At 37.9% G+C, this 25,091-nt stretch overlaps 1 protein-coding gene across 1 annotated transcript in view; it reads left to right on the top strand.

Moving 5' to 3' along the window:
- The window catches only part of ABCG2 (ATP binding cassette subfamily G member 2 (Junior blood group)), a 190,172-nt gene that overhangs the window by 102,983 nt on the left and 62,098 nt on the right, over positions 1-25,091 (top strand). Inside the window, exons 3-10 of the mRNA XM_057502425.1 lie at positions 7,168-7,389; positions 14,281-14,340; positions 14,938-15,052; positions 15,645-15,797; positions 18,088-18,245; positions 20,899-21,050; positions 22,558-22,662; positions 23,680-23,927. Of these exons, the coding sequence (XP_057358408.1) occupies positions 7,168-7,389; positions 14,281-14,340; positions 14,938-15,052; positions 15,645-15,797; positions 18,088-18,245; positions 20,899-21,050; positions 22,558-22,662; positions 23,680-23,927 (1,213 nt within the window). The remainder of the gene's footprint in view (positions 1-7,167; positions 7,390-14,280; positions 14,341-14,937; positions 15,053-15,644; positions 15,798-18,087; positions 18,246-20,898; positions 21,051-22,557; positions 22,663-23,679; positions 23,928-25,091) is intronic.

The raw sequence follows: 25,091 nt of genomic DNA, 5'->3' as shown, positions 1-25,091 counted from the left end.
CAGACCACGGAAATACACAGAACCCCCAACAGAAAGGATCCAAGAAGGGCAACACCAAGACACATAATAATTAAAATGGCAAAGATCAAGGACAAGGAAAGAGTGTTAAAGGCAGCTAGAGAGAAAAAGGTCACCTATAAAGGGAAACCCATCAGGCTAACGTCAGATTTCTCAACAGAAACCCTACAGGCCAGAAGAGAATGGCATGATATATTTAATACAATGAAACAGAAGGGCCTTGAACCAAGGATACTGTATCCATCACGACTATCATTCAAATATGATGGTGGGATTAAACAATTCCCAGACAAACAAAAGCTGAGGGAATTTGCTTTCCACAAACCACCTCTACAGAACATCTTACAGGGACTGCTCTAGATGGGAGCACTCCTAGAAAGAGCACAGCACAAACACCCAACATATGAAGAATCGAGGAGGAGGAACAAGAAGGGAGAGAAGAAAACAATCTCCTGACAGTGTATATAACAGCTCAATAAGTGAGCTAAGTTAGGCAGTAAGATACTAAAGAGGCTAACCTTGAACCTTTGGTAACCATGAATTTAAAGCCTGCAATGGCAATAAGTACATATCTTTCAATAGTCACCCTAAATGTTAATGGGTTGAATGCACCAATCAAAAGACACAGAGTAACAGAATGGATAAAAAAGCAAGACCCATCTATATGCTGCTTACAAGAAACTCACCTCAAACCCAAAGACATGTACAGACTAAAAGTCAAGGGATGGAAAAACATATTTCAAGCAAACAACAGTGAGAAGAAAGCAGGGGTTGCAGTACTAATATCAGACAAAAGAGACTTCAAAACAAAGAAAGTAACAAGAGATAAAGAAGGACACTACATAATGATAAAGGGCTCAGTCAAACAAGAGGATATAACCATTCTAAATATATATGCACCCAACACAGGAGCACCAGCATATGTGAAACAAATACTAACAGAACTAAAGGGGGATATAGACTGCAATGCATTCATTCTAGGAGACTTCAACACACCACTCACCCCAAAGGATAGATCCACTGGGCAGAAAATAAGTAAGGACACAGAGGCACTGAACAACACACTAGAACAGATGGACCTAATAGACATCTACAGAACTCTACATCCAAAAGCAACAGGATACATATTCTTCTCAAGTGCACATGGAACATTCTACAGAATAGACCACATACTAGGACACAAAAAGAGCCTCAGAAAATTCCAAAGGATTGAAATCCTACCAACCAACTTTTCAGACCACAAAGGCATAAAACTAGAAATAAACTGTACAAAGAAAGCAAAGAGGCTCACAAACACATGGAGGCTTAACAACACGCTCCTAAATAATCAATGGATCAATGACCAAATCAAAATGGATATCCAGCAATATATGGAAACAAATGACAACAACAACACTAAGCCCCAACTTCTGTGGGACACAGCAAAAGCAGTCTTAAGAGGAAAGTATATAGCAATCCAAGCATATTTAAAAAAGGAAGAACAATCCCAAATGAATGGTCTAATGTCACAATTATCGAAATTGGAAAAAGAACAGATGAGGCCTAAGGTCAGCAGAAGGAGGGACATAATAAAGATCAGAGAAGAAATAAATAAAATTGAGAAGAATAAAACAATAGCAAAAATCAATTAAACCAAGAGCTGGTTCTTCGAGAAAATAAACAAAATAGATAAGCCTCTAGCCAGACTTATTAAAAAGAAAAGAGAGTCAACACAAATCAACAGTATCAGAAACGAGAAAGGAAAAGTCACGACGGACCCCACGGAAATGCAAAGAATTATTGGAGACTACTATGAAAACCTATATGCTAACAAGCTGGGAAACCTAGGAGAAATGGACAACTTCCTAGAAAAATACAACCTTCCAAGATTGACCCAGGAAGAAACAGAAAATCTAAACAGACTAATTACCAACAACGAAATTGAAGCGTTAATCAAAAAACTACCAAAGAACAAAACCCCCGGGCCAGATGGATTTACCTCGGAATTTTATCACACATACAGGGAAGACATAATACCCATTCTCCTTAGAGTTTTCCAAAAAATAGAGGAGGAGGGGATATTCCCAAACTCATTCTATGAAGCTAACATCACCCTAATACCAAAACCAGACAAAGACCCCACCAAAAAAGAAAACTACAGACCAATATCCCTGATGAACGTAGATGCAAAAATACTCAACACAATATTAGCAAACCAAATTCAAAAATACATCAAAAGGATCATACACCATGACCAAGTGGGATTCATCCCAGGGATGCAAGGATGGTACAACATTCGAAAGTCCATCAACATCATCCACCACAACAACAAAAAGAAAGACAAAAACCACATGATCATCTCCATAGATGCTGAAAAAGCATTTGACAAAGTTCATCATCCATTCATGTTAAAAACTCTCAGCAAAATGGGAATAGAGGGCAAGTACCTCAACATAATAAAGGCCATCTATGATAACCCCACAGCCAACATTATATTGAACAGCGAGAAGCTGAAAGCATTTCCTCTGAGATCGGGAACTAGACAGGGATGCCCACTCTCCTCACTGTTATTTAACATAGTACTGGAGGTCCTAGCCACGGCAATCAGACAAAATAAAGAAATAGAAGGAATCCAGATTGGTAAAGAAGAAGTTAAACTGTCACTATTTGCAGATGACATGATACTGTACATAAAAAACCCTAAAGACTCCACCCCAAAACTACTAGAACTGATATCGGAACACAGCAAAGTTGCAGGATACAAAATCAACACACAGAAATCTGTGGTTTTTACTATATACTAACAATGAACCAACAGAAAGAGAAATCAGGAAAACAACTTCATTCACAATTGCACCAAAAAAAAATAAAATACCTAGGAATAAACCTAACCAAAGAAGTGAAAGACTTATACTCTGAAAACTACAAGTCGCTCTTAAGAGAAATTAAAGGGGACACTAACACATGGAAACTCATCCCATGCTCGTGGCTAGGAAGAATTAATATCGTCAAAATGGCCATCCTGCCCAAAGCAATATACAGATTTGATGCAATCCCTATGAAACTACCAGCAACATTCTTCAATGAACTGGAACAAATAATTCAAAAATTCATATGGAAACACCAAAGACCCCGAATAGCCAAAGCAATCCTGAGAAAGAAGAATAAAGTAGGGGGGATCTCACTCCCCAACTTTAAGCTGTACTATAAAGCCATAGTAATCAAGACAATTTGGTACTGGCACAAGAGCAGAGCCACAGACCAATGGAACAGACTAGAGAATCCAGACATTAACCCAGACATATATGGTCAATTAATATTTGATAAAGGAGCCATGGACATACAATGGCAAAATGACAGTCTCTTCAACAGGTGGTGCTGGCAAAACTGGACAGCTACATGTAGGAGAATGAAACTGGACCATTGTCTAACCCCATATACAAAAGCAAACTCAAAATGGATCAAAGACCTGAATGTAAGCCATGAAACCATTAAACTCTTGGAAGAAAACATAGGCACAAACCTCTTAGACATAAAGATGAGTGACCTCTTCTTGAACATATCTCCCCGGGCAAGGAAAACAACAGCAAAAATGAGTAAGTGGGACTATATTAAGCTGAAAAGCTTCTGTACAGCAAGAGACACCATCAATAGAACAAAAAGGATCCCTACAGTATGGGAGAATATATTTGAAAATGACACATCCGATAAAGGCTTGACATCCAGAATATATAAAGAGCTCACACGCCTCAACAAACAAAAAACAAATAACCCAATTAAAAAATGGGCAGAGGAACTGAACAGACAGTTCTCCAAAAAAGAAATACAGATGGCCAACAGACACATGAAAAGATGCTCCACATCGCTAATTATCAGAGAAATGCAAATTAAAACTACAATGAGGTATAACCTCACACCAGTAAGGATGGCTGCCATCCAAAAGACAAACAACAACAAATGTTGGCGAGGCTGTGGAGAAAGGGTAACCCTCCTACACTGCTGTTAGGAATGTAAGTTAGTTAAACCATTGCGGAAAGCAGTATGGAGGTACATCAAAATGCTCAAAACAGACTTACCATTTGACCCAGGAATTCCACTCCTAGGAATTTACCCTAAAAACACAGCAATCAAGTTTGAGAAAGACAGATGCACCCCTATGTTTATCGCAGCACTATTTACAATAGCCAAGAATTGGAAGCAACCTAAATGTCCATCGATAGATGAATGGATAAAGAAGATGTGGTACATATACACAATGGAATACTACTCAGCCATAAGAAAAGGGCAAATCCAATCATTTGCAGCAACATGGATGGAGCTGGAGGGTATTATGCTCAGTGAAACAAGTCAAGCGGAGAAAGAGAAATACCAAATGATTTCACTTATCTGTGGAATATAAGAACAAAGGAAAAACTGAAGGAACAAAACAGCACCAGAATCACAGAACTCAAGAATGGACTAACAGGTACCAAAGGGAAAGGGACTGGGGAGGATGGGTGGGTAGGGAGGGATAAGGGGGGGGAGAAATAGGGGGGTATTAAGATTAACATGCATGGGGGTGTAGGAGAAAAGGTAGGGCTGTACAACACAGAAGGCAAGTAGTGATTCTACAACATTTTGCTATGCTGATGGACATTGACTGTAAAGGGGTTTATAGGGGAGACCTGGTATAGGGGAGAGCCTAGTAAACATAATATTTGTCATGTAAGTGTAGATTAGTGATACCAAAAAAAAAAAAAAAAAGGGGCAGTTCCTGTGTGGTAACCTCCAATGAGTTCTACACAAGGGTATAAAGGGCATATAAAAGTGTAGGCAAAGGGTCTGTTTGCGTCTATACAGAAGATCAAAGCCTAATTGGGCTACCCCGAAAATGAACTAAGTTACGATATGAAAGAGAACTTCCAACATCAGCACTCTCTGGAAGACTCATGCCAGAAGATGATCATCAAAAAACCCCAACAACGATCCACGCACTGTTACAGCTGTAGATGCACTCATCCCACCAGTTCCTGGACTTGCCATGGGAATGAGGAAGGAGATATCTAAGCTGGCCTGTGCATACAGTAAAACAACAAATTTGACTGGTTCTATACTGTTGGAACTCAACCAAGAATTAGGAGAAGTGCAAATTGTAGCGCTCCAAAATCTTACAACTACAGACTATTTACTGTTAAAAGAACATAAGGGATGTGAACATTCCCCAGGAATGGGTTGTTTTAATTTGTCTGATTTCTCTCAGACTGTTCAAGTTCAGTTGGACAATATCCACCATATCATAGATAAGTTTTCACAAATGCCTAAGGTGCCTAACTGGTTTTCTTGGTTTCACTGGAGATTGCTGGTTATTACAAGTATGCTTTGGTTATGTAACTATACTCCTATTATGTTAATGTGTGTGCGCAATTTAATTAGTAGTTTAAAACCTATGCATGCTGAAGTTACTCTACAAGAAGATAAGTCAAAGAAATAATCAATCTTCCCATGTTTTCTTCCGCCTGCTACTTCTATAGCTTTTCTTCTTCCTTCCTTATTACGACCCTTAAATAGAATTCGTGCCTCATATCAAATTTACCGAGTATCATAATTCTTCCAAGTGGTAAAGATACCTCAAGACAAATGCTGGGCATAAAAGCCACAGGGCATAAATATGCAAAGAAGTAAAAAGCTAACCTTTTCAAACAGTAAGGCTTCTCTCTCACTTACCAACTTTACATTTCCCTGTATGGCCCCGGAAGATGACTGGTTAGCCAGAGACGGGTAAGATTCCTCAAGGGAGGAACAACCTAAGACAGGCACAGTCGCAGGGGGGCCATCAGGTAAGAAATTGGGGATCAACAGAGGTGAGGCTTAGAACCTCAGCCCCCCTGTTCTGAGAGAAATCTTCTGCATACGTGGATGTTTTATTGCCCTTGTCTAGCTTGGATTAACACATAGTCTACAGGCACACACCTGATCATCTACATTTGCTCTCTTACAACACTAAACTATGTTTTCTACCTTTATCTTGTATCTACCTACCACTTCAGCATTTTATTAAAAATAATAATAATAAAGAGAGAAATGTGGTATCCACATATAAATCAAGTATAAAAACCAAATGAGTATTCATATTTGAACTGACTGTTTATAGTTCATAATGCATGAGCAAAACCGAAAGTTTCTGTGATGACTCCCCTTGTACTGTTCACTATGTAACTTATTCATTATGTAAGAATTTGTTCTCCATGTAAGAACTTGTTTGTTATGCCTCAGAAGATTGGAGACTGACGAAAATTAGGCTTGGGGTGTATTAATGATTGTGCATTGAGCATTGACTCCCCTCTACAGAATTTTATTGTCGTTAACAACCATTTGATCAATAAATATGAGAGATGCCCTCACAAAAAAAATAAATAAATAAATAAATAAAAATAAATAAATAAAAAAGGACAGACTTCCAATGGTAAAATAAATAAGTAACCGGGATGTAATGTATATCATAAGGAATATAGTCAAGATATTGTAACAGCTTGGTAGGGTGATAGCTGGAATCTAGAATTATGTATATAAATGTTTTATCACTGTGTTGTACACATGAAACTAATGTAATGTAATACTGTGCGTCAACTACCCTTCAATAAAAAGTAATTATTTAAAAAAATAAAAAAATTAAAAAAATAAAAAAATTAAAATATAAAATTAGTAGTATATTTTATTGAGCCCAATATATCCAAAATATTTTTACTTAAGCTTGTAATCAATGTAAGAATGACTAATGTGATATTTTACATCCTTTAAATAATATTTGGATCTCTTTAAATTATTTTTTAAATTGAGATTTAATTGACATATAACACTATATTGGTTTCAGGCATATAACATAATAATTTAATATCTGTATATATTTAGAAATAATCATCATAGTAAGTCTAGTTAATATCCATCACACACGAAGTCACATTTTTTTTCTTGTGATAAGAACTTTTAAGATCTACTTTCTTAGCAACTTTCAAATATATAATGTAGTACTATTAACCATAGTCACCATTCTGTACATTACATCTCCAGGACTTAGGTATTTTGTAACTGGAAATTTTCACCAAGATGGATTTATTTTAAGTTTACTGTTAACTAGTGTTTATAACCTCATTTATCTGTACTACCAATTTACTGTTGCTTTTACCTCTACAGAAAGGCAGAAATTCTCCAGATGTCTTCCAGTAATGACCAAGTTTTTGTCCCAATGGCACAAAGAAACACCAGTTGCCTCCCTGGGATGACCTCCAATGACCTGAAGACATTAACTGAAGGGGCAGTATTAAGTTTTCATAACATCTGCTATCGAGTTAAAGTGAAGAGTGGCTTTCTACTTGGTCGAAAAACAGTTGAAAAAGAAATACTGTCAAATATCAAGTATGTGCATTAACTTTTATTTAAATAGTTTTATTGACATACAGTGAGCTTCACAGGTATTGCTTATTGCAAATTGAGATTTTGTGAATGTTTGTGTGCAAGTCTGTAAATATGCTTTCATTTCTTCTTGCTAAGCTAGAAGTGAGATATTTGCATCACCATCAGTAGATGAATGGATAAAGAAGATGTGGTACATATACACAATGAAATATTATTCAGCCATAAGAAGAAAACAAATCCTACCATTTGCAACAACATGGATGGAGCTAGAGGGTATTATGCTAGTGAAATAAGCCAGGCGGAGAAAGACAAGTACCAAATTATTTCACTCATTTGTGGAGTATAACAACAAAGCAAAACTGACAACTGAAGGAACATAACAGCAGCAGACTCATAGATTCCAAGGAGGGACTAGCAGTTACAAAGGGAAGGGGTTGAGGAGGGTGTGCAGGGAGGGAGGGAGAAGGGGATTAACGGGCACTATAATAGCAATCACAATATAGGTAGGTCATGGGGAAGGTAGTACAGCACAGAAAAGACAAGTAATGACTCTATAGCCATCTTACTACGCTGATGGACAGTGATTACAATGGGGTATGGGGATTTGATGATATGGGTGAATGTTGAAACCACAATGTTGCTCACATGAAAGCTTCATAAGATTGTATATCAATGACACCTTAATTAAAAAAAATAAAGAAATAGTTGGATCATATATTTGGTGTATGTTTAACTTTTGAAAGGACTGCCAAACTGTTTTTAAAGTGGTAGTACTGTGTGCATCAACTTCTGTTTGAGAAACCAAACAATTAATGTGTCATTTGGTTTTTCCTGGGTAAGCCTTGTGGTTTAGTGAAAAGTGGCCTGGCCATATGATTTATTACTTCTTGATCATGGGGATATATTGTAATCTCTGGGCTTCAGTTTTCTAATCTATGAAACAGAGAGATCTACTGAACCTCATGAGCCAGATACTTTAGGTACTTAGGCACTTAGATACTTTATGTCCTTTATGTTCTACAAGAGTCGGGAAGTTGAAATGACAATATATTGTAAAAGTACTTTGGTTTTCAAATACGCTTGTTTTAAATGAGTGGTCTGTTTATATAGTAGTTTATAATCTATAACCATTTACTTAATGCTTCCCCCCCTTATACAGACAGAAACTATTTAAATATAAGACAACTATAGCTTAGCTTAAGTTACACAGTTGAAGTCAAAGTGTTAGAGAATTTAGGATTCAAATCAATGCTTTGAATTATATTTTACAATTCATATCAGTACAAAACTGATTTTCATTCTCTTTATACAGCAACAGCTTCATCATGTGGTGTAGAATGAGCAGAGAAATGAACATACATACAGAATCTATTTGATCCCATATATCTCTGTTCTTTCATAGCCATTAGGGTTTTTATATTTTTCTGATTTCTAGAGAACTGAGCCTGATTCATGTTACCTTTGGAGTGGAGAGTGAATGTAGGTTTGCTCAAACTGCATGGCCTATGTGTTTTGGTAATTTGTTTCACAGAGGAAATAATTACTCCAGACAAGCAATTGACTTTTCTGGCTCTCTAAGACTAGAGGAGTGGTTGTAAGTGTGCCCTTTGGCTGCAAATGTATATGGAATCAGATGTCTTTCATGTTTTCTTGATGCATAAGATGGGATTGTGGTCTTTTCCGTTACTAGCAGCAAAATGCTTCCCAAGGGCCAGGAGATGATAAACAGGGAGAAAGTTTTTGGATATGGGTGGGGAAGATTCACTGGGGGTCTGGACTGGGTTGCCTTGAGGTCAGGTGCTGTTGTAGGGTTAGGGAGAACGTTCTCCATGCAATAACACCTACTGTCAAACCCACTTCCATGTTGCTTTGTTGTGTTGGTCAAGAAATCTTGACTAGGAGAATAAGGACAGGAATGGTCCATGCAAAACCTTTCTCTTTTGCTAGAAGCCTAGATTAGAATTGACTGACCTTTCTGAAAAGCTGACAAGATTTTTGTGGAACAAAAATGCTGGTCACTTCAGATTTTGTGCCAATATGTGAAAGGTAACAAATGATTTAAATATGTGTGGATTGAACAGATTTAAAGCGCATACTGTCTGAAGGTCCATTTATGTTATGTTTTCAAGCTAGATGATCATAGCTTGATACAATAAAAGCATTATTTGCTCAAGGCTTTATGTCTTTACTGTTCAGTGATATGCATTTTAGCAATAAATGAGTTTATCCTTGCGTGCATTAGTAGATTCATAAAGCTCAATCAAATTTGCAGTTCTTTCAAATTATACATTTAAAAGAATGCCAGGGGTTGGTTTTCTTATTTACTTACATTCCTGGTTTAGGCATCCATGAGAAAGACCATCCGTTTTTTTGCTGCAGTATTTCTAATCTTTTTTTCTATCTGCTGGCTTCAGCTAGGTAGAGATTCCGGGATAGGTTGCTCTCATTTACCTTATTTTTGATTTGTGGTTGATTAGCACCACCACCATTCAAAGTAGTAACTATATTCCAAATAATCTGATGAGAATGTTGATTTTTGTTTTCCCTTTGGACATTTTGTAATCTCATTTGTAGAACTAAGTAACTAGAACCTGATGTCCTCAGAAGATAAAACAATATCTGATTATGAGAATTTAAAAAGGTGAGATTTTACTGCCTTATGAAAAACCTTTCTATTATGCTTAGTTTAATGTCCTTACCAAGCATTTGATCTTTTCCTCACCAATGCTGAAGATCTATGGGAAAAAATGGTCCATTCCAGTAGATGTGTGCATGTCCTGTAATCTTCAGGGAAATACATTAGACTATTTTGGGATCTATAAAATTAAATTTTAGGCCACCAGCCTGCCTGAATCAAGTGTCTATCACTTTGAGAGTTACCAAAGGGTAGTGTTCTGTTTTTATCCCTCTCTTCTATATGGATTAGATTCCTTTCTACTAAAAGTCAAAATACTCTTCAGCACCTGTTCATTTATTTCTTTATATCAGTATAGACTCATGGATTCATATTTTATTCAAAAGCATTCAATAGTAATGCATTTTTATCATTGTTCATTTCGATCAGCCTATTCCTCATTTAGTCACTTGGAGAACTTTTAAGGTAGGTTCTGTGTTTTGTTTTGTTTTTTAACACATCCTCTTGACATATCCTCTCATTCTTTGAGTATTTTGTTGGAACAGTAAGAAGTTCCAGATTCCCTGTGTACTTTGCCTCAGACCTGGAATCAGCTGATGTTCCTTTAGGGGGAGGATGGTATTTACAAACCAAGACGTGGGTGTTTGGAATGTTCATTGCTGTTGGGATGTCATAACTTCTAGGCCTTCTTAGTAGACAGACCTGTGAAACGTATGTGTGTATATATGTGCACACATGTGACTATACATAGATCTAAAACTTTCTGTATCTATTTGTATATATAGATTAAAACCCATGACTTCTCATGAATACGTCTAATTCTGATCTAATATCCCACATTTCCATTTTTGTAAAACATCTCAGAAAGTGAAAACCCAGCTCTCATTTTCCTAAATATACTTATGATTTGCTGATTCAATTTTCTTATTCCTTAATAAAAGAAATCTCCCCATCCCCCAGCTGTCTTCTCCTTCCTCCCACTTCCCTTCTTAGACTGGGTTCTTGAGAACTTCACCCAGAACTTCCTTCACCTTTGCACTAAGAAGGGAGGTCTAATAGAGATAATTTGACATACTACTTAAACATGAAATAACAAGTAGGGAATATAACTAAGTTTTCTTTCTGGTCAGACCATACCAATTTTTTGTAAGTTTCTCCTACTTCATGAATTTTATTTTTATTGAAAAACATTTTTGTTTGTTTTCCTATAAGTAATTGCCATTTATAAAAATGTAGAGACTCAATGAACATATTTTGAATGTCTACGAGGAGCCTGCCGATGTGCAGGATGCTGGTGACTCAGAAACCTAGTCTCATAGGGGCTCAGACCACTAGAGCACTTTGCTGTGTCATTGTACTGTGATGGGGGATTGGAAGACACTATGGAAGTCTCTAGCCCTAAATTGGAGAGCCAGGAGAGTAGGGAGAGAGAAAATGAAGATTGTGTGTGTGTGTGTGTGTGTGTGTGTATTTTGGGAAGGGTAGGGAAAGGCAATGCTCCAAGCAGTGGGAATGGCAATGACTTCTGGTCCCTAAACAAGACCAAAGGATTAACCATTATCCACTGAAATGTAATAGATGTGGCCTCAATCATTTAACTTGTTTCGTTTCATGTGTTCAGTGCTCACTGGAATACCCACTGTAGCCTACTGTGCTGCCTGCTATGGGACGGGTGGGGTAGGGCTAAAACCAGACGACAGAATTCTTGTTGGCAAGGTTGGACAGTATAGCGAGAGTAATTTTCCTGCACATTAATACTGTAAAGCAGTAAACGAGGGTGGGAATGGGTTTTGAGGGATGATAGTAGGGTGGGAAGGTGGGGTGAGGAAACGAGGAAATTTAAACTATAGATAGAACAACAGTCAGCACACTGTCTGTAAAGGGCCTGATAGTAAATATTTTCAGCATTATGGGCCGTACATCTGTGTTGCAGCTTCTTCACTCTGTCATTATAGTATATGGAAGCAGCCATTGACTTAAATGATGGGTGTGGCTCCATTCCAATAAAACTTTGTTTATGCAAACAGAAAACTGGTGAGTTCTGTAATTTGCTGATCCATGGACTGGAAGGCAAACTTCATGAGTTTTATCCTCAGCTGTGGCCCATGACCTGAACATGTCTTGTATGTACATAGTAGACACTGGGTAACTGTGTTGAATGAAATGAGGGAGAATTAGCCACTACTCCAAATTAGAGCTCCTACATTTATGATTGTACATTATCATTGTTTTCTATAATGCTAGGGTTTAGTGCCAAAGTAAACCCAACTCAGGGACCTGTAAATTTCTTTGTCTCAGAACATTTGCATTCAGTTTTGGGTTAATCATTTAGGATTTCTTGGTATCTAAGTAGATATATTAAATACCTTGAAAGGTTTTCTGACAATGAAGTCTTAGTGAATAACAAGCTTTTTTCTGGTCATTTTAGAAGCAGTTACTAGGTAGCTATTAATAAAAAAGATGCATCAAGAACTATAGATAAATGTATCTTGAAAGGTCACCCAGCCATAAGTGAACCTTTTTACATGGAGTTGGGAGGTCACTGGAAGAATGAGGTTTTTCCGTTCTGCCCCTTGTTCCTAGTGTGCCTGACTCATTGCATTTGTGCAGTGTTTCAGTGAGAGGCACCTCGGTTAATGGGGCAAGTGAAAGGTACACCTCCCCCTGGTCCCCACCAGCCATCACTCACACAGCACAGTAGTTGATGCTAAGATCCTCCCGTGTTGAGGCATGTGGTACACTTACTGTCTGAAGGCGATCACTCATGTCAACTGTATAATCATAGAACTGGCCTCTGTGAAAATCATTACCCAGGAATGAAATAGCTTTCAGCTTTGGACCTTCCACTTGGAATAGATACTCTTTGCTCTGTGGAATAAATTTTGACTTACCTGCCAATTCCAAAAAGAGATTGGGTTTAGATACAAGAGTTTTAAAAGAGCTTCTTTAGGCCTGTACAACTGCAGAGGCCCTACCTCATTCTCCTTGCTCCAGTCCATTCTCTTTACCGTGCTATTGATTGCCTTCAAGATAAAATTCAAATTACATTTGGACCTTGGACCATGTGGGTGTTGGGGCTCTGACCTCCATGCAATAAAAAAATCTGCTGATTAACTTTTGACTCCCCAGAAACCTAACTACTAAGAGCTTGCTGATGACCAGAAGCCTATTGATAACATAAACCATCTATTAACACATATTTTGTATGTTATGTGTATTACATACCATACTCTCATAATAAAGTAAACTAGAGAAAAGAAAATGGTTTTTTCAAATTGTCACAAATCTCCAAAAACTTTTCCAGTATATTTATTGAAAAAAAAAATCCTCATGTAAGTGAACCTGTGCAATTCAAACCCATGTTGTTCAAGGGTCAAATGTATTTGTCTTCCTGAGTCTCAGTACAGTCAACACTGCCTTAATTTTTTTCATTTTCTTGTTCCACCTGAATATTCACTACCTCAAATATCTGCTTAGTTTGGAACATGCTGTGTGTACACCATATCTATATATCCTTAAAAAAAGGTGATCTCATATAGAAAGTGGCATCTACTACTTTTGAGCATTTTCCAGTACACTTATCTGATACTTTACAAGGAAGTAAATGATACATCCTGAGGGTATGTTTTACTTGTCTAATTCAATTAAGAATTTTGTGAGGATTAAGAATTGGTGATGTTTTCTTTTTAACCCTAAGGTGTTTTATTCTAGTCATTGAATTCTACTTCAGATATATAGTTTCTTGGTCTGACTAGATTTGAGCAGTTAGAACACTAGTGCTGGTGATTCTAGAAATCCTTTGACTTACTGTGTAAAACTTGACTAGGTAGCAAATGAGTTGACCTTAAGGTAATTGTCATCGAATGTTATTCAAGACTTGTGAAAAACTCCACACTGTGTTAGGAGAAGTAAGTGTAACAGATGCTTCACTACAATTTGTTACTTCAAGGAACCTTGAAAGTTCTTGTGTTCTTTTCCAAAAAATATGAGTGGTTTAGAGAATAAGTGAACGGAATTTTGAAGGACCTGAGCCATTTTTCTTATGGTTCTTGACTAGTGATTAACATCCTTTGCATGCTAGACTTCTATTAATCAACAGTTCGGTGTCTTTTTCCTTTAAGAGTTGGTTTGCCCTTGTTTTCTGTCTATGTTCATCAGCTTTCACTGAGTGTATTTAGTGTAAACCCTGAATTAATAGAACCAGGTTTAAGGGCACAAATTTAAGGCCATAAGTTGTTATGTTTCTGTGTTTACAGTGGGATCATGAGACCTGGCCTCAATGCCATTCTGGGACCCACGGGTGGAGGAAAATCTTCGTGAGTATAACAATATAAGTAAGCCTTTTCTCTGCAGCTTTAATGTAACTTTAAAAATCACTTTTACATGAGAAGGTGTCCATTGCTGCGTGTCTAGCTGGTTCTAGGTGCTGTGGATGACATACAGTCATGCTAGCTTGTGGGTGTCCCAAGGTACTATTAGGCCAGCTTTACTAATGGGATATGATAAGGTGATTGGCACACAGTTGTCTGCTATGATTTGAGCTAACGGTGAAGGAAGGGAAGGGGATAAAATTGAAAGTGAGGAGATGGAGCCAAAGGCAGAAGTGAAGGCTGTGTCTTAGACGAAGGAGAATATGGCCTGCCTTGGGAGCCACAAGGTCAGATGGTGCAGTAGGCTCTTTGGGAGGTCCGTGTTGGATCAGGCAATGGTGCTTGCTTTCATGCTCCTGGGCTTTATTGTAGCATGTAGTAAAAAAAGAAAGTAAGAATTTAAACATATATATAATTTTAGTTAAACCATATAATTTCTTGATCGGCTTATTTTCTAACTTAAGCAAAATCTGGATTCAGAGTAGCTGAGAGATACACCAGTTTGAGAAAAAAAAATACAACAACATATATGTCCTTTCATAGGTTGTTAGATATCTTAGCTGCAAGGAAAGATCCACATGGATTATCTGGAGATGTTTTGGTAAATGGAGCTCCTCAACCTGCCAATTTCAAGTGTAATTCAGGTTATGTGGTGCAAGTAAGTATTTGTGGATTTGCATTTTATTCTTCTGTTTCTATGTGGGCAAGTGCCTCAGCTGATAGTTCAGTGTCCTTCCAACTGACTACACGACATACTCTTAGAACCAGCTTTCTTTACACCAGCTTTTCACAATCTCCCATGAGATTCAGAGTAGTGTTAAATGAAAAGGCAGAGAGAATCTGGAATAGGACCCTTGTAAGGGCAATGATATCAATTCTAGTTATATCATTTCCAAAAGACAGCACTATTTTATTTTTTTGCCCTCCCTTCGCCTCTCTCCTTCCCCTAGCTTAGAAAGATGTTTGTATAGAGCAAATCCTTGTATAGAGCTGTCTGGAAATGTCTGCTAATTGTAATAAAAATTACCCATGTACTGTTGGGGTGTACAGATAGGGAATGAAAGTGATTTTGTCAGGCTTTGCAGCAGTCTGTATATGCAGTTATTGTAATTTGTATAATTTCAAGTTCATCATTAGCTAGAACTGTACCTTTGGGTGTGTTATTTTTATAGCCTACTTTACATATAATGAAGAGTGGTGGTATTAGAAAAGACCTGATATTTCTTATTAAAATACCATTTTGTTTTAAGGATGATGTTGTGATGGGAACTCTGACAGTGAGAGAAAACTTACAGTTCTCAGCAGCTCTTCGGCTTCCGTCAACTATGACGAATCATGAAAAAAGTGAACGGGTTAACAAGGTCATTCAAGAGTTAGGTCTGAGTAAAGTGGCTGATTCCAAGGTAATGTGGAAAAAAATGATAGTATCATAGCCAGCAAACAGGACCTCACCTGTATGAGTAGTATCTCTTATTCAGAAGTGTTCTGTAATATGTGTGGTCAAAAGTGGCTATAATGACAAGAAAAGTGACTAGTTACATAGTATGAAGATGGAAATTAAAAAAAAAATCTAAAAATGATTGATTCCTGGAAATAAGGCATGGCAGTGTGGGTTAGTACGTAAAAGGGTTTTTTGCCAAGAACATGTGGCCCTGTGCCTGTTATTCCAGCTCTTGGTCCTCCCCCACCCAGATTGTTTGCCATGTCTCAGTCAGTGTCTTTATATTGACTTTCCTTCTTGCTGTTTTCTTTCCCCCTTTAGTTATTCTTCCAGCCTTCCTTCAGGGGACTGTGTTCTGTGGCTTTCGAGGTACATTTCTGATTCTTAAAGGATGAAAATCCAAGAGTTCTTACTCTGTATGTTTCACTTTGCTATAATTCGGCTTCCAAAATCATATCCAGTTAAATTAGGGTTTGTGTCTAATTTATGTGGCATCCAAGTTGCTTTTCTCTAGCCTTGCCTTTCACACTTTTTTCTCCCATCCCTCCCTTCTTTTCCACTCTCCCTTTCTTCTGCCAACAGTTTCTTACAGATTATCTGTTACGTGCTAGGCTCTTCCAGGTTTTAGAGATAACAGTTGTGGGCAAAAGAGACAAAAGTTACCTCCTTTTGTTGGTTGTGCAGGATCAGGAAGGAGAAATGGGATGGATGGGTGAATGTTACAATTGATGGTAAGGTATGAAAGATTTGCTGGGAAGGCGTTTGAAGATGAGCTTGTTAGATTGAGATGGCTATACTTTAATCCTCCTGTGACATCTCTTAGAGTTAATGCTGGCTGCTGCTTTCTATGATTCTTTCTGACGTTCTCTTACATACAGTGTATTTTGTTATATTTTATTTGGAAGAACAACTCTGAAAAGCCTCCCTTTACCACCCTTGCTTTGGGTCTGTTTATTTGATTTTGTCTTTCCCGTATTTCCTTTCTTTTTCTTTAGGGAAAAGTTCTTTACTAGAGGCAGTCATTGTCCTAAGTTCTTTGCAGGGATTTCCAGGGAAAATAAGCTGAAGGCGGTTGTTGACCTCTTTTTTTTTTGTTATTAAATTATCTCTGATTTGTAATAGTTGTTGACTTAGAATTTATTTATTTAATTGATTGAAACAATACATTAAACATTTTTGCTTTTTGTGAAATTTTAAACATAATGGAAAAGTTGAAAGAATACTCTGATTGCTGTAGTAATGCTTTCACTGTAGTATTATTAATATAATGGTAAGATAACTAATAACATTCACCTAGATTTCCCAGTTGTTGTTCCATAATTACTTCATTTTTTTTCCTGAAGTATTTTAAAGAAAGTTATAAGTATTGATGATATTTCACTCCTGAATACTTATTTTTCATTAGAATAAAAAGACATTTGCTTACATTGCCACAATGCCATTATCAACTAATAAAATTAACAATATCTTAACATCAGGTATGTCGATCCCATATTCATTCACATTTCTCCAGTTCTTATAGGATCCAATCAAGAGCATGAGTAGCACTTATTATTATCTCTTTGAAGACTTGTACTATAAGAATTGTGTCCTGCCTCCCCCAATGCCTTTCTGCTCCCCCACCCCATACAGTGACATCGAATAATTAAAAAGACCGAGCCAGTTGGCCTGTAGAATATTCTGCTTTCTGGATTTGTCTGAAATAATGAGTCGGGAATTCTGCAGTGAGTTAGGGAATAGATAGGTCAGTTGGGGAAGCTGTAAGGTGATTTAAGAGATGCTAAAGTAGTGTGGTAGAAAGTGAACTGTCCTAGCTGCCAAGGTGCACTGAGGACTTTTGGTGGAGGGGCAGTGGGGAGAGTATAAGAAGACTAATGACTTATAGATGCCTTCACCTTTTCCTCTCCTGTCCTAACCCCCTTTTTGGTCTGTGATTTCACTATGTTAGGCCATGTCTTTTAGTGTTCAAACTTTATTTTAAAACTAGATATTTGTTTTGACAGGGAACATTAAGGACTGTCAAAAACAGGGATATCATATCAGGTTTATCCACAATAGCTCTAACCTGAGCCTCAGTTTACTCATCTAAATAAAGAGAAACCTCTTTCCCCAGATAGCCATTAATTTGTCGTTCAGAATAAATGAAGATAGTGAGATAAAGTGCCTCTTTCATGGTTGGCATGTGTTAGAAGTTCAACTAATGTTGGTGGCTACGGTTGTCTTTATTAATAATGACAGTATTTGTGCTTTAGGTTGGAACTCAGTTTATCCGAGGTGTGTCTGGAGGAGAAAGAAAAAGGACTAGTATTGGGTTGGAGCTTATCACTGATCCCTCAGTCTTATTCCTGGATGAACCAACAACTGGCTTAGACTCCAGCACAGCGAGTGCTGTCCTTCTGCTCCTGAAGAGGTAAATGCGGTGGGAACACGATTCTTTGATTCATCCAATATCTGATCACCTGCTGTGTACCTGTTATTATTCATGGTGCAGGGGATTCAGGAAAAAGCACAGCAGACAAATACTTCTTCCTTCTTTGTTGGAGGGTAACAGTCATTAGGCAATATAAGTGATTCAAGAAAAATAAAGCAGGATAAGAATATAGTGAAAGAAACCTGTAGTGGGGGTGGGGGTACTATATCATATAGCTGGATGGTCTGGGGAGACCTCAATGATGTGATGTTTGGATTGGGAATAAGTGAGTGACACCTGGCTATCTGGGAGAAAAGACTTCTCAATGGAGCAGTCAGTGGCCCTGGGGCAGAGCATGTCCGATGTGTTTAGAGCACCAAAGAGATCAGAGAGACTGGAACCCAGTGACCTGAGAGAAATAGGGGTTGCTTATTGATAAGTTTGCAGTTTGCCATAACATAATACCACAGACTGGGTGCCTTATACAGTTGAAATTAAGTTTTTTGCATTCTTGGAGGCTTGAAGTCCAAAATTATGGTGTCAGCAGAATTGTTTCTTCTGAGGCCTCTCTCCTTGGCTTGTAGGTAACCGTTTTCTCCTTGTGTCTTCACTTCATTTGGTGTGACTGTGTTCTAATCTGTTCTTTTTATAAGGATATTGGTTCACATTGGATTAAGGTCCACCCCTATGACCTTATTTAACTGTAATTATCTCTTTAAAAGATCCTGTCTCCCATGTACAGTCATATGCTGAGGTGCTGGGGGTCAGGACTTCATCAGGAGTTCTTTGGGACACAATTCAGTCTAGGACAATTAGAATAGCACACAAGCTAGAACTGAGTGGTTGGCAGATTATATGGACCCTGTACATGACTGTAAGAAAGTTTTAGAACAGATGAGCAGCAGCTGTGTACAGAAAAGACTGTAAGTTGAGAAAGGGTTAGTCCAAGGAAGCCAGCCAGGAGGCTTGTTTGCATTAGCTTAGTTGAGATATGCTGTCTTTGATTAGGAAGGTAGTGGTGAGGTGGAAAGAAGTGGGTAGATTCTGGGTCTGTTTTGAAGATAGAATCAACATAATCAGCTCTCTTATACATGGGTATGATTATTGAGAGAATGACTTCTAAGATTTGGGACCTAGAAAATAGAAGAATGGGGTAAAGAATGGTATATACTTACATCAAGAAAGAAGACTGGGAGGAACATGTTTCTGGGTTTCAGTCTTATAGAAGTGTAAGAGAAATCACATGTCCACTTACCTAGATTCCCCAATGTTACCTTTTAACTGCATTTGCTCTCTCTCCATCCCTCCACCCCACATGGTCTTTTTCTGACATCATGTGCCATCACCCTTAAATACTCAGGAGTGTAACTACAAAAAGCAAGGCCAGTCCTACATGACCACCTTGCACACCTCCCAGCTAGGAAGTCACCACTGATGCCATTGCCACCACCCAGTCAACTTCAGTCAGACTTCACCAGCTGTCCCAGAAGTGTCTCTTTTTCTCTTTTGGCTTAAGAGTCTTTCCAGAAAGAATCCTTCTTATCTTTTTTAATCCTGAACAGTTCTTAGGTCTTCACCTGCCTCTCATGTCCTTGCGCATCTTCAAGAGTATATGTTGCAGAGCAGCCATCATCCTGGATCCATCCAGCGTTTCCTCATGACTTCTTGTCAGGAACACCACAGAAGTAATGTAGTGGGCTCCGTGCAAAACACAGGCGTACATAATTTTGACTTCTCCTACCGTGGGCAATATTAACCATTATCACCTGATCACCTGTTTATGTGGGTGTCTTCTGGGTTTATCTGCTGTGAAATGATGACTTTTTCCTTTGTAATTGATAATATTTTGTTGGAGAAATAATTGGATATCATGCCCATATCCTGTTCCACATCAAATCTCTACCCATCAGTTTTAGCATATACTAACAACTCCTGCCTGTATCAACTAGTGTGATGGTTGCCAAGTGGTGGTTTTCCATTTACATCATTGTTTTTACATGTATTAGTTGGCATTCTACTGTAAAGAAGTTTCCCTCCTTCTCTCTTCATTTATATTTTGTCACGTTCTTATTTTATTCAATATATAATATGTTATTCTTATTTATTTTTATGAACAGATTAACCTCTGATTTGGCCAGTGGGAACCCCTGCTGCCTGGCTTTTCTGTCATTTTGACATGTCTTTAGTCATTCTTCAAGCATTACTTCAGTATGTTCCAGACTCATATTGTACTTTTCCTGTGTCAGATGCTTCTCTAAGGAGCTCTGATTCCGTCCAGCAAAGTTATGATTTAGAAACCAAGATTCGATTACTTACTGTGCTCTCTGCTACTGGAGTTTCATTGTTTCTAGGCCCACCTAGCAGACAGACCTAGGAAATAACTGTGAACATGTGGATATATATATTGCATATGTGTGTGTGTGTATAGTTTGAATAGAATGACACACACTTTAGAAACCCTGGTGTTTCATTAAAACATTGAATTTAGGTCTCCTGACTATCAAGCACATAATATGAGATGAGAAGTTCATAGAAGAAAATCAAATTTTGAACTAGGAGCAAATGATCTAAAGTTAGGAAAAAAGTATGTTGCCAAGAAGTGCAAGTTTCAGATGTTTAATGATTTGTTGTTACTTTCTCCCTTTTAACTTAGGATGTCTAAACAGGGACGAACAATCATCTTCTCCATTCATCAGCCTCGTTATTCCATCTTCAAGTTGTTTGACAGCCTGACCTTGTTGGCCTCAGGAAGATTAATGTTCCATGGGCCTGCTCAGGAGGCTTTAGGGTACTTTTCATCAGCTGGTATGATTGACTTTTTCATGCAGTAAGATCCTTCACTAATAGAATCCTGAAAGAAAATAAAGTTGGTTGATGGAAGTGCTGTTTGTTCTTTGAACAGACATACCAGGGGTTCCCCTACTCCAAAACATTTTGATTAGTTTGGTGCTAGAATTTTTCTTCATCTTGCAGCACTTTTATTTAGGTCTCTTTCCTGTCCTGTTTGGTAACCATGCATGCATGTGTGTTATGAGTATTTATATCTACTGGGCCTGTCTCTGTTCTGCTTCCCAGTTCTAGTGACCTTTCCCTAATAGTTCAATATATGTATTGGCCTCATGGGCAGTTAACTATCAGTCCAACGTTTCTGGAAAGGCCTAATGTCCCCAGATTGTCTTCTTGACTATATTATAGTTCAAGCTTTATCATTTTTTCCTCTTCAGTGGGATGTTGGTCTGCCTTGGTGAGGTTTCATGGAGATGCTACTGAACTTTCTAGTAATATTAGACTGCAGATTTAGGCCTTAAGTGAATATGAGTAACTTACCACTCAATAGGATGGCTACTGGTAAGTCTGACTTTGATATGCCAAAATTCCTGACAGTTCTGGACTATCTGGTTCTATTCAAAATGGAAATATGTAACTTTTTAAATGATTCAACTTCATTTTAGAGATATTTGGATATAATTATAAATGATGCTCCATGACCACAAATATAGTTTTAAATATTCACTAGACATCTTTTAATATTTGTTTTTGTTAAATCTCTGCTATTTAAAATTAACAAGCACATAGGGGTCCAGAGAGTTCAGGGGAGTTGAATTTAAGAGTCAGACTACAGGTCAATTTGAGTTCAAATGATCATGCCGCAAGGAATTGAGGTAAATGCTTAGGTGTGCCCTGCCAGTTACGATCCCTTAAGAATGGTGCTTTGGTGATTTGTTCTCTGTATAGGAATTACAGCAGCATAACAGATGATCATCTGGACCTGAATTTAGTAGGGGGCAGAAGCAACTATTGCTAAAGTTGGTGCTGATGTTCTGGCAGTCCTTAGGTAAACTTGGAGGACAGAAGGTGCCCGGGGTCTCTCCTAAGCTGTGCCTTAACTGCCCTTTGAGGATCACTAGTCCTAGTGTCCTCATTGCAACTTCTTTTTTCAACTTAATATATTTTTTTCTTGGACCTCTATTTAGATTTTTGATGAAGTCCTGATAAGCACCAGTGCTTACTGATAGCTGTTTCAGAGCTCATGATTTGTGACAGATAAAGACCAAGCAGTCATATAAAACTTTCTGAGAGTCCAAAATTGGTTTGGAGTATGTTGTTTTGCCAGGGGACAGAATTGCTGAAATATTGTGTTACTGAATATATAAGAAGAAAGGAAAAATTAGTGAGGGGAGGAGAGAGAAAGAAGATGGAGAAATCACTAGATTCTTCTATTTCCCCTTGCCTCACAATCTCATCCCCAGAAAGTATGTCTTTATTGTCCAAGACCTTCAAGTTTGCGTGCCTGAGTTGCTTTCTTTTGTAGGCTACCACTGTGAGGCCTATAATAATCCTGCAGACTTCTTCCTGGATATCATTAATGGAGACTCCTCTGCTGTGGTATTAAACAGGGAGAACCGAGATGGTGAAGGTATGCACATCTGTTGAGAGTCACAGATTATTGCCTGCTTGAATTGGCTAACGTTGTGCAATGTGGTAGGTCATTAAAATGTGGTGGTGTGAATTTATGTTAATGCTGTCCTCTGACACCAGTTTTCTTAGTCCATGGGTGCTATATAGGTGGTTTACCAACCAGAGGCTGGGAAGTCCAAGATCAAGGTGATGGCAGATGCGGTGTCTGTTTAGGATTTGCCCACTTCCTGGTTCAGAGATGCCTACCATCTTCTCATTGCCTCCTCACGTGGTGGCGGTGGGGAGCAAGTTCCCTGGGGCCTCTCATAAAGGGTACTAACTCCATTCACGAGTGCTCCACCCTTATGACCTTGTCACCTCTCAAAGGCCCACCATCAGATACTGCCACATCGGGAATTGGATTATAGCATATGAATTTTTGGGGTGTACAAATATTTAATCTACAGCACCAGTCAATATAGATTTTGTCCATGAGTGTTGTGTTTTTTTATTTAATGTATAAATGAACATTTATGTGCTAGTGTCACTTCCAAGGGGGGTTTCCATTTTTAAAAATACTCATGTTTCTGTAGTGTTTTGAAATAAGAAACTTGGCAATTTATGTATTTGCACATAGAAGAAAGCAAGGACCAAATTTTTCTATTAGGAATGACAGTTCCCCATGATGTCTATTTAAAAAGAATTAGGGACCAAAAATTATAGTTAGGAAAAGGTTAGAGGTTTGCTATACCCATAAATTTATGGAAATAGGCCAGTTAATTATATTTTTAAAATGTGTAATGCAATGACAGATCTAATCACTTTTTATATTTAATTTTTAGAATTAAGAATTTTATACTTACACTTTAGAATCAGAATTCTAATGTGTAGAGCAATTGACAGGTCTAATAATTTTTACTCAAGCTTTAGAGTTAAGGTATTAGAGAAGAATCCAACAAAGAAGTTACAGGAAAATGGGTTGACTCAGTTGTTATTGTTCATGATCTTTCCCTTTTTATCCACATTTATTCCAAAGCCAAAGAGACTGAAGAGTCTTCCACAGGAGATACTCCACTCATAGAAAAATTAGCTGAGTTTTATGCCCGCTCCACCTTCTTCAGAGAAACACAAGTTGAGTTAGATCAACTCTCAGGACATCAGAAAAAGAAGAGCCCAGCCTTCAAGGAGATCACCTATGCTACCTCCTTCTGTCATCAACTCAGATGGATTTCTAAGCGTTCATTCAAAAACTTACTGGGTAATCCCCAGGCCTCTGTAGCTCAGGTAAACTGACAGATTCTTCATATTAGGCTGTGAAATGCTTATGTGGGAACACTAGTTCTGACATGATCTAATTTAGGATTATGGTTGTCTCGTATCCACCCTTCCATTTATTGACACCCCTCTGTTTGGGATGTAGAAGCAGTCCAGAATATGGAGCTGTTTCTGACACACCACAGTTCTGCCTCTGGTGTTAGGTTTTCTTCAGGGCAAACCTCAGGCCACTGCCTTCAGGTTGCACATCCAGCCTGTATGCCTCCTCAGTGAACTCTGTTCCACAAAGGAATCCCAACAATGTCCAGTGGCATTGATCATAGAATAATGACAGGACCTTGAATCTCTCAGGGCATCTGCTTGGGTGGGGGCAATTCTTGTTCAGATTTATAAATACTGGAATGTTAGCTTAGGACAGGAGCAGACAAACCTCTTTTGTAAAGGGCTGGATAGTAAATACTTTGCAGGCCATGTGGTCTATGTCTCAGGTAGTCAACTCTGCTGTTTTAGTGAGAGAGCAGCCATAGATAATACATAAATAAGTATACATGATTGTGTCCCAATAAAACTGTATTAATAGACATTGAAATTTGAATTTTATACGAATTTCATGGGCAAGGAATATTATTCTTCTCTTTTTCTCAACCATTAATAAAAAACTATTCTTGGCTCATGGGGTGAACAGAAATAGGCAACAGGCCATGTTTGGCCTGTGGGCCAAGGCTTGCTGATGTCTGGTTTAGTGTTTTTAATCTTGTATGTATGTCATTTACTTCTCTAAGTATCTGCATGTGGAGCTATTAAAATGTTGTATGACTTCGTGCAGATTAATCTTGTATTGGTAGTCTTATAGCCATGCTTAGGTTTGAGCTATTTATTAACATGATTCAGACTTTGCTTCTGATAATGCATTTAACTAGTGGTTGTGCTTGGAATATCTTGAAATGAATGGATTATCTGTAGAAGAAGATTTAATGTTCATTTAACATGCCAGGAATTTCCTGGTCAATTCAGGTTGGAAAACACTTATCATATCTATCTCTTGGAGATTCATTGTTTCCATTAACATATTCAACATTTGACTATGGATAAATTTTGTTTAGTGATGGCCGGCCATAATCACCCCTCAGAACTCAGCTTGAGAAATGAATAAAGACAGAACAGCATATTTAG

This window comes from Manis pentadactyla, chromosome 5 (genome assembly GCF_030020395.1).
Source record: "Manis pentadactyla isolate mManPen7 chromosome 5, mManPen7.hap1, whole genome shotgun sequence".
NCBI classification, from domain to species: domain Eukaryota; kingdom Metazoa; phylum Chordata; class Mammalia; order Pholidota; family Manidae; genus Manis; species Manis pentadactyla.
Note: the sequence above shows the minus strand (reverse complement) of the source record. Positions and strands in the feature narration are given on the sequence as shown.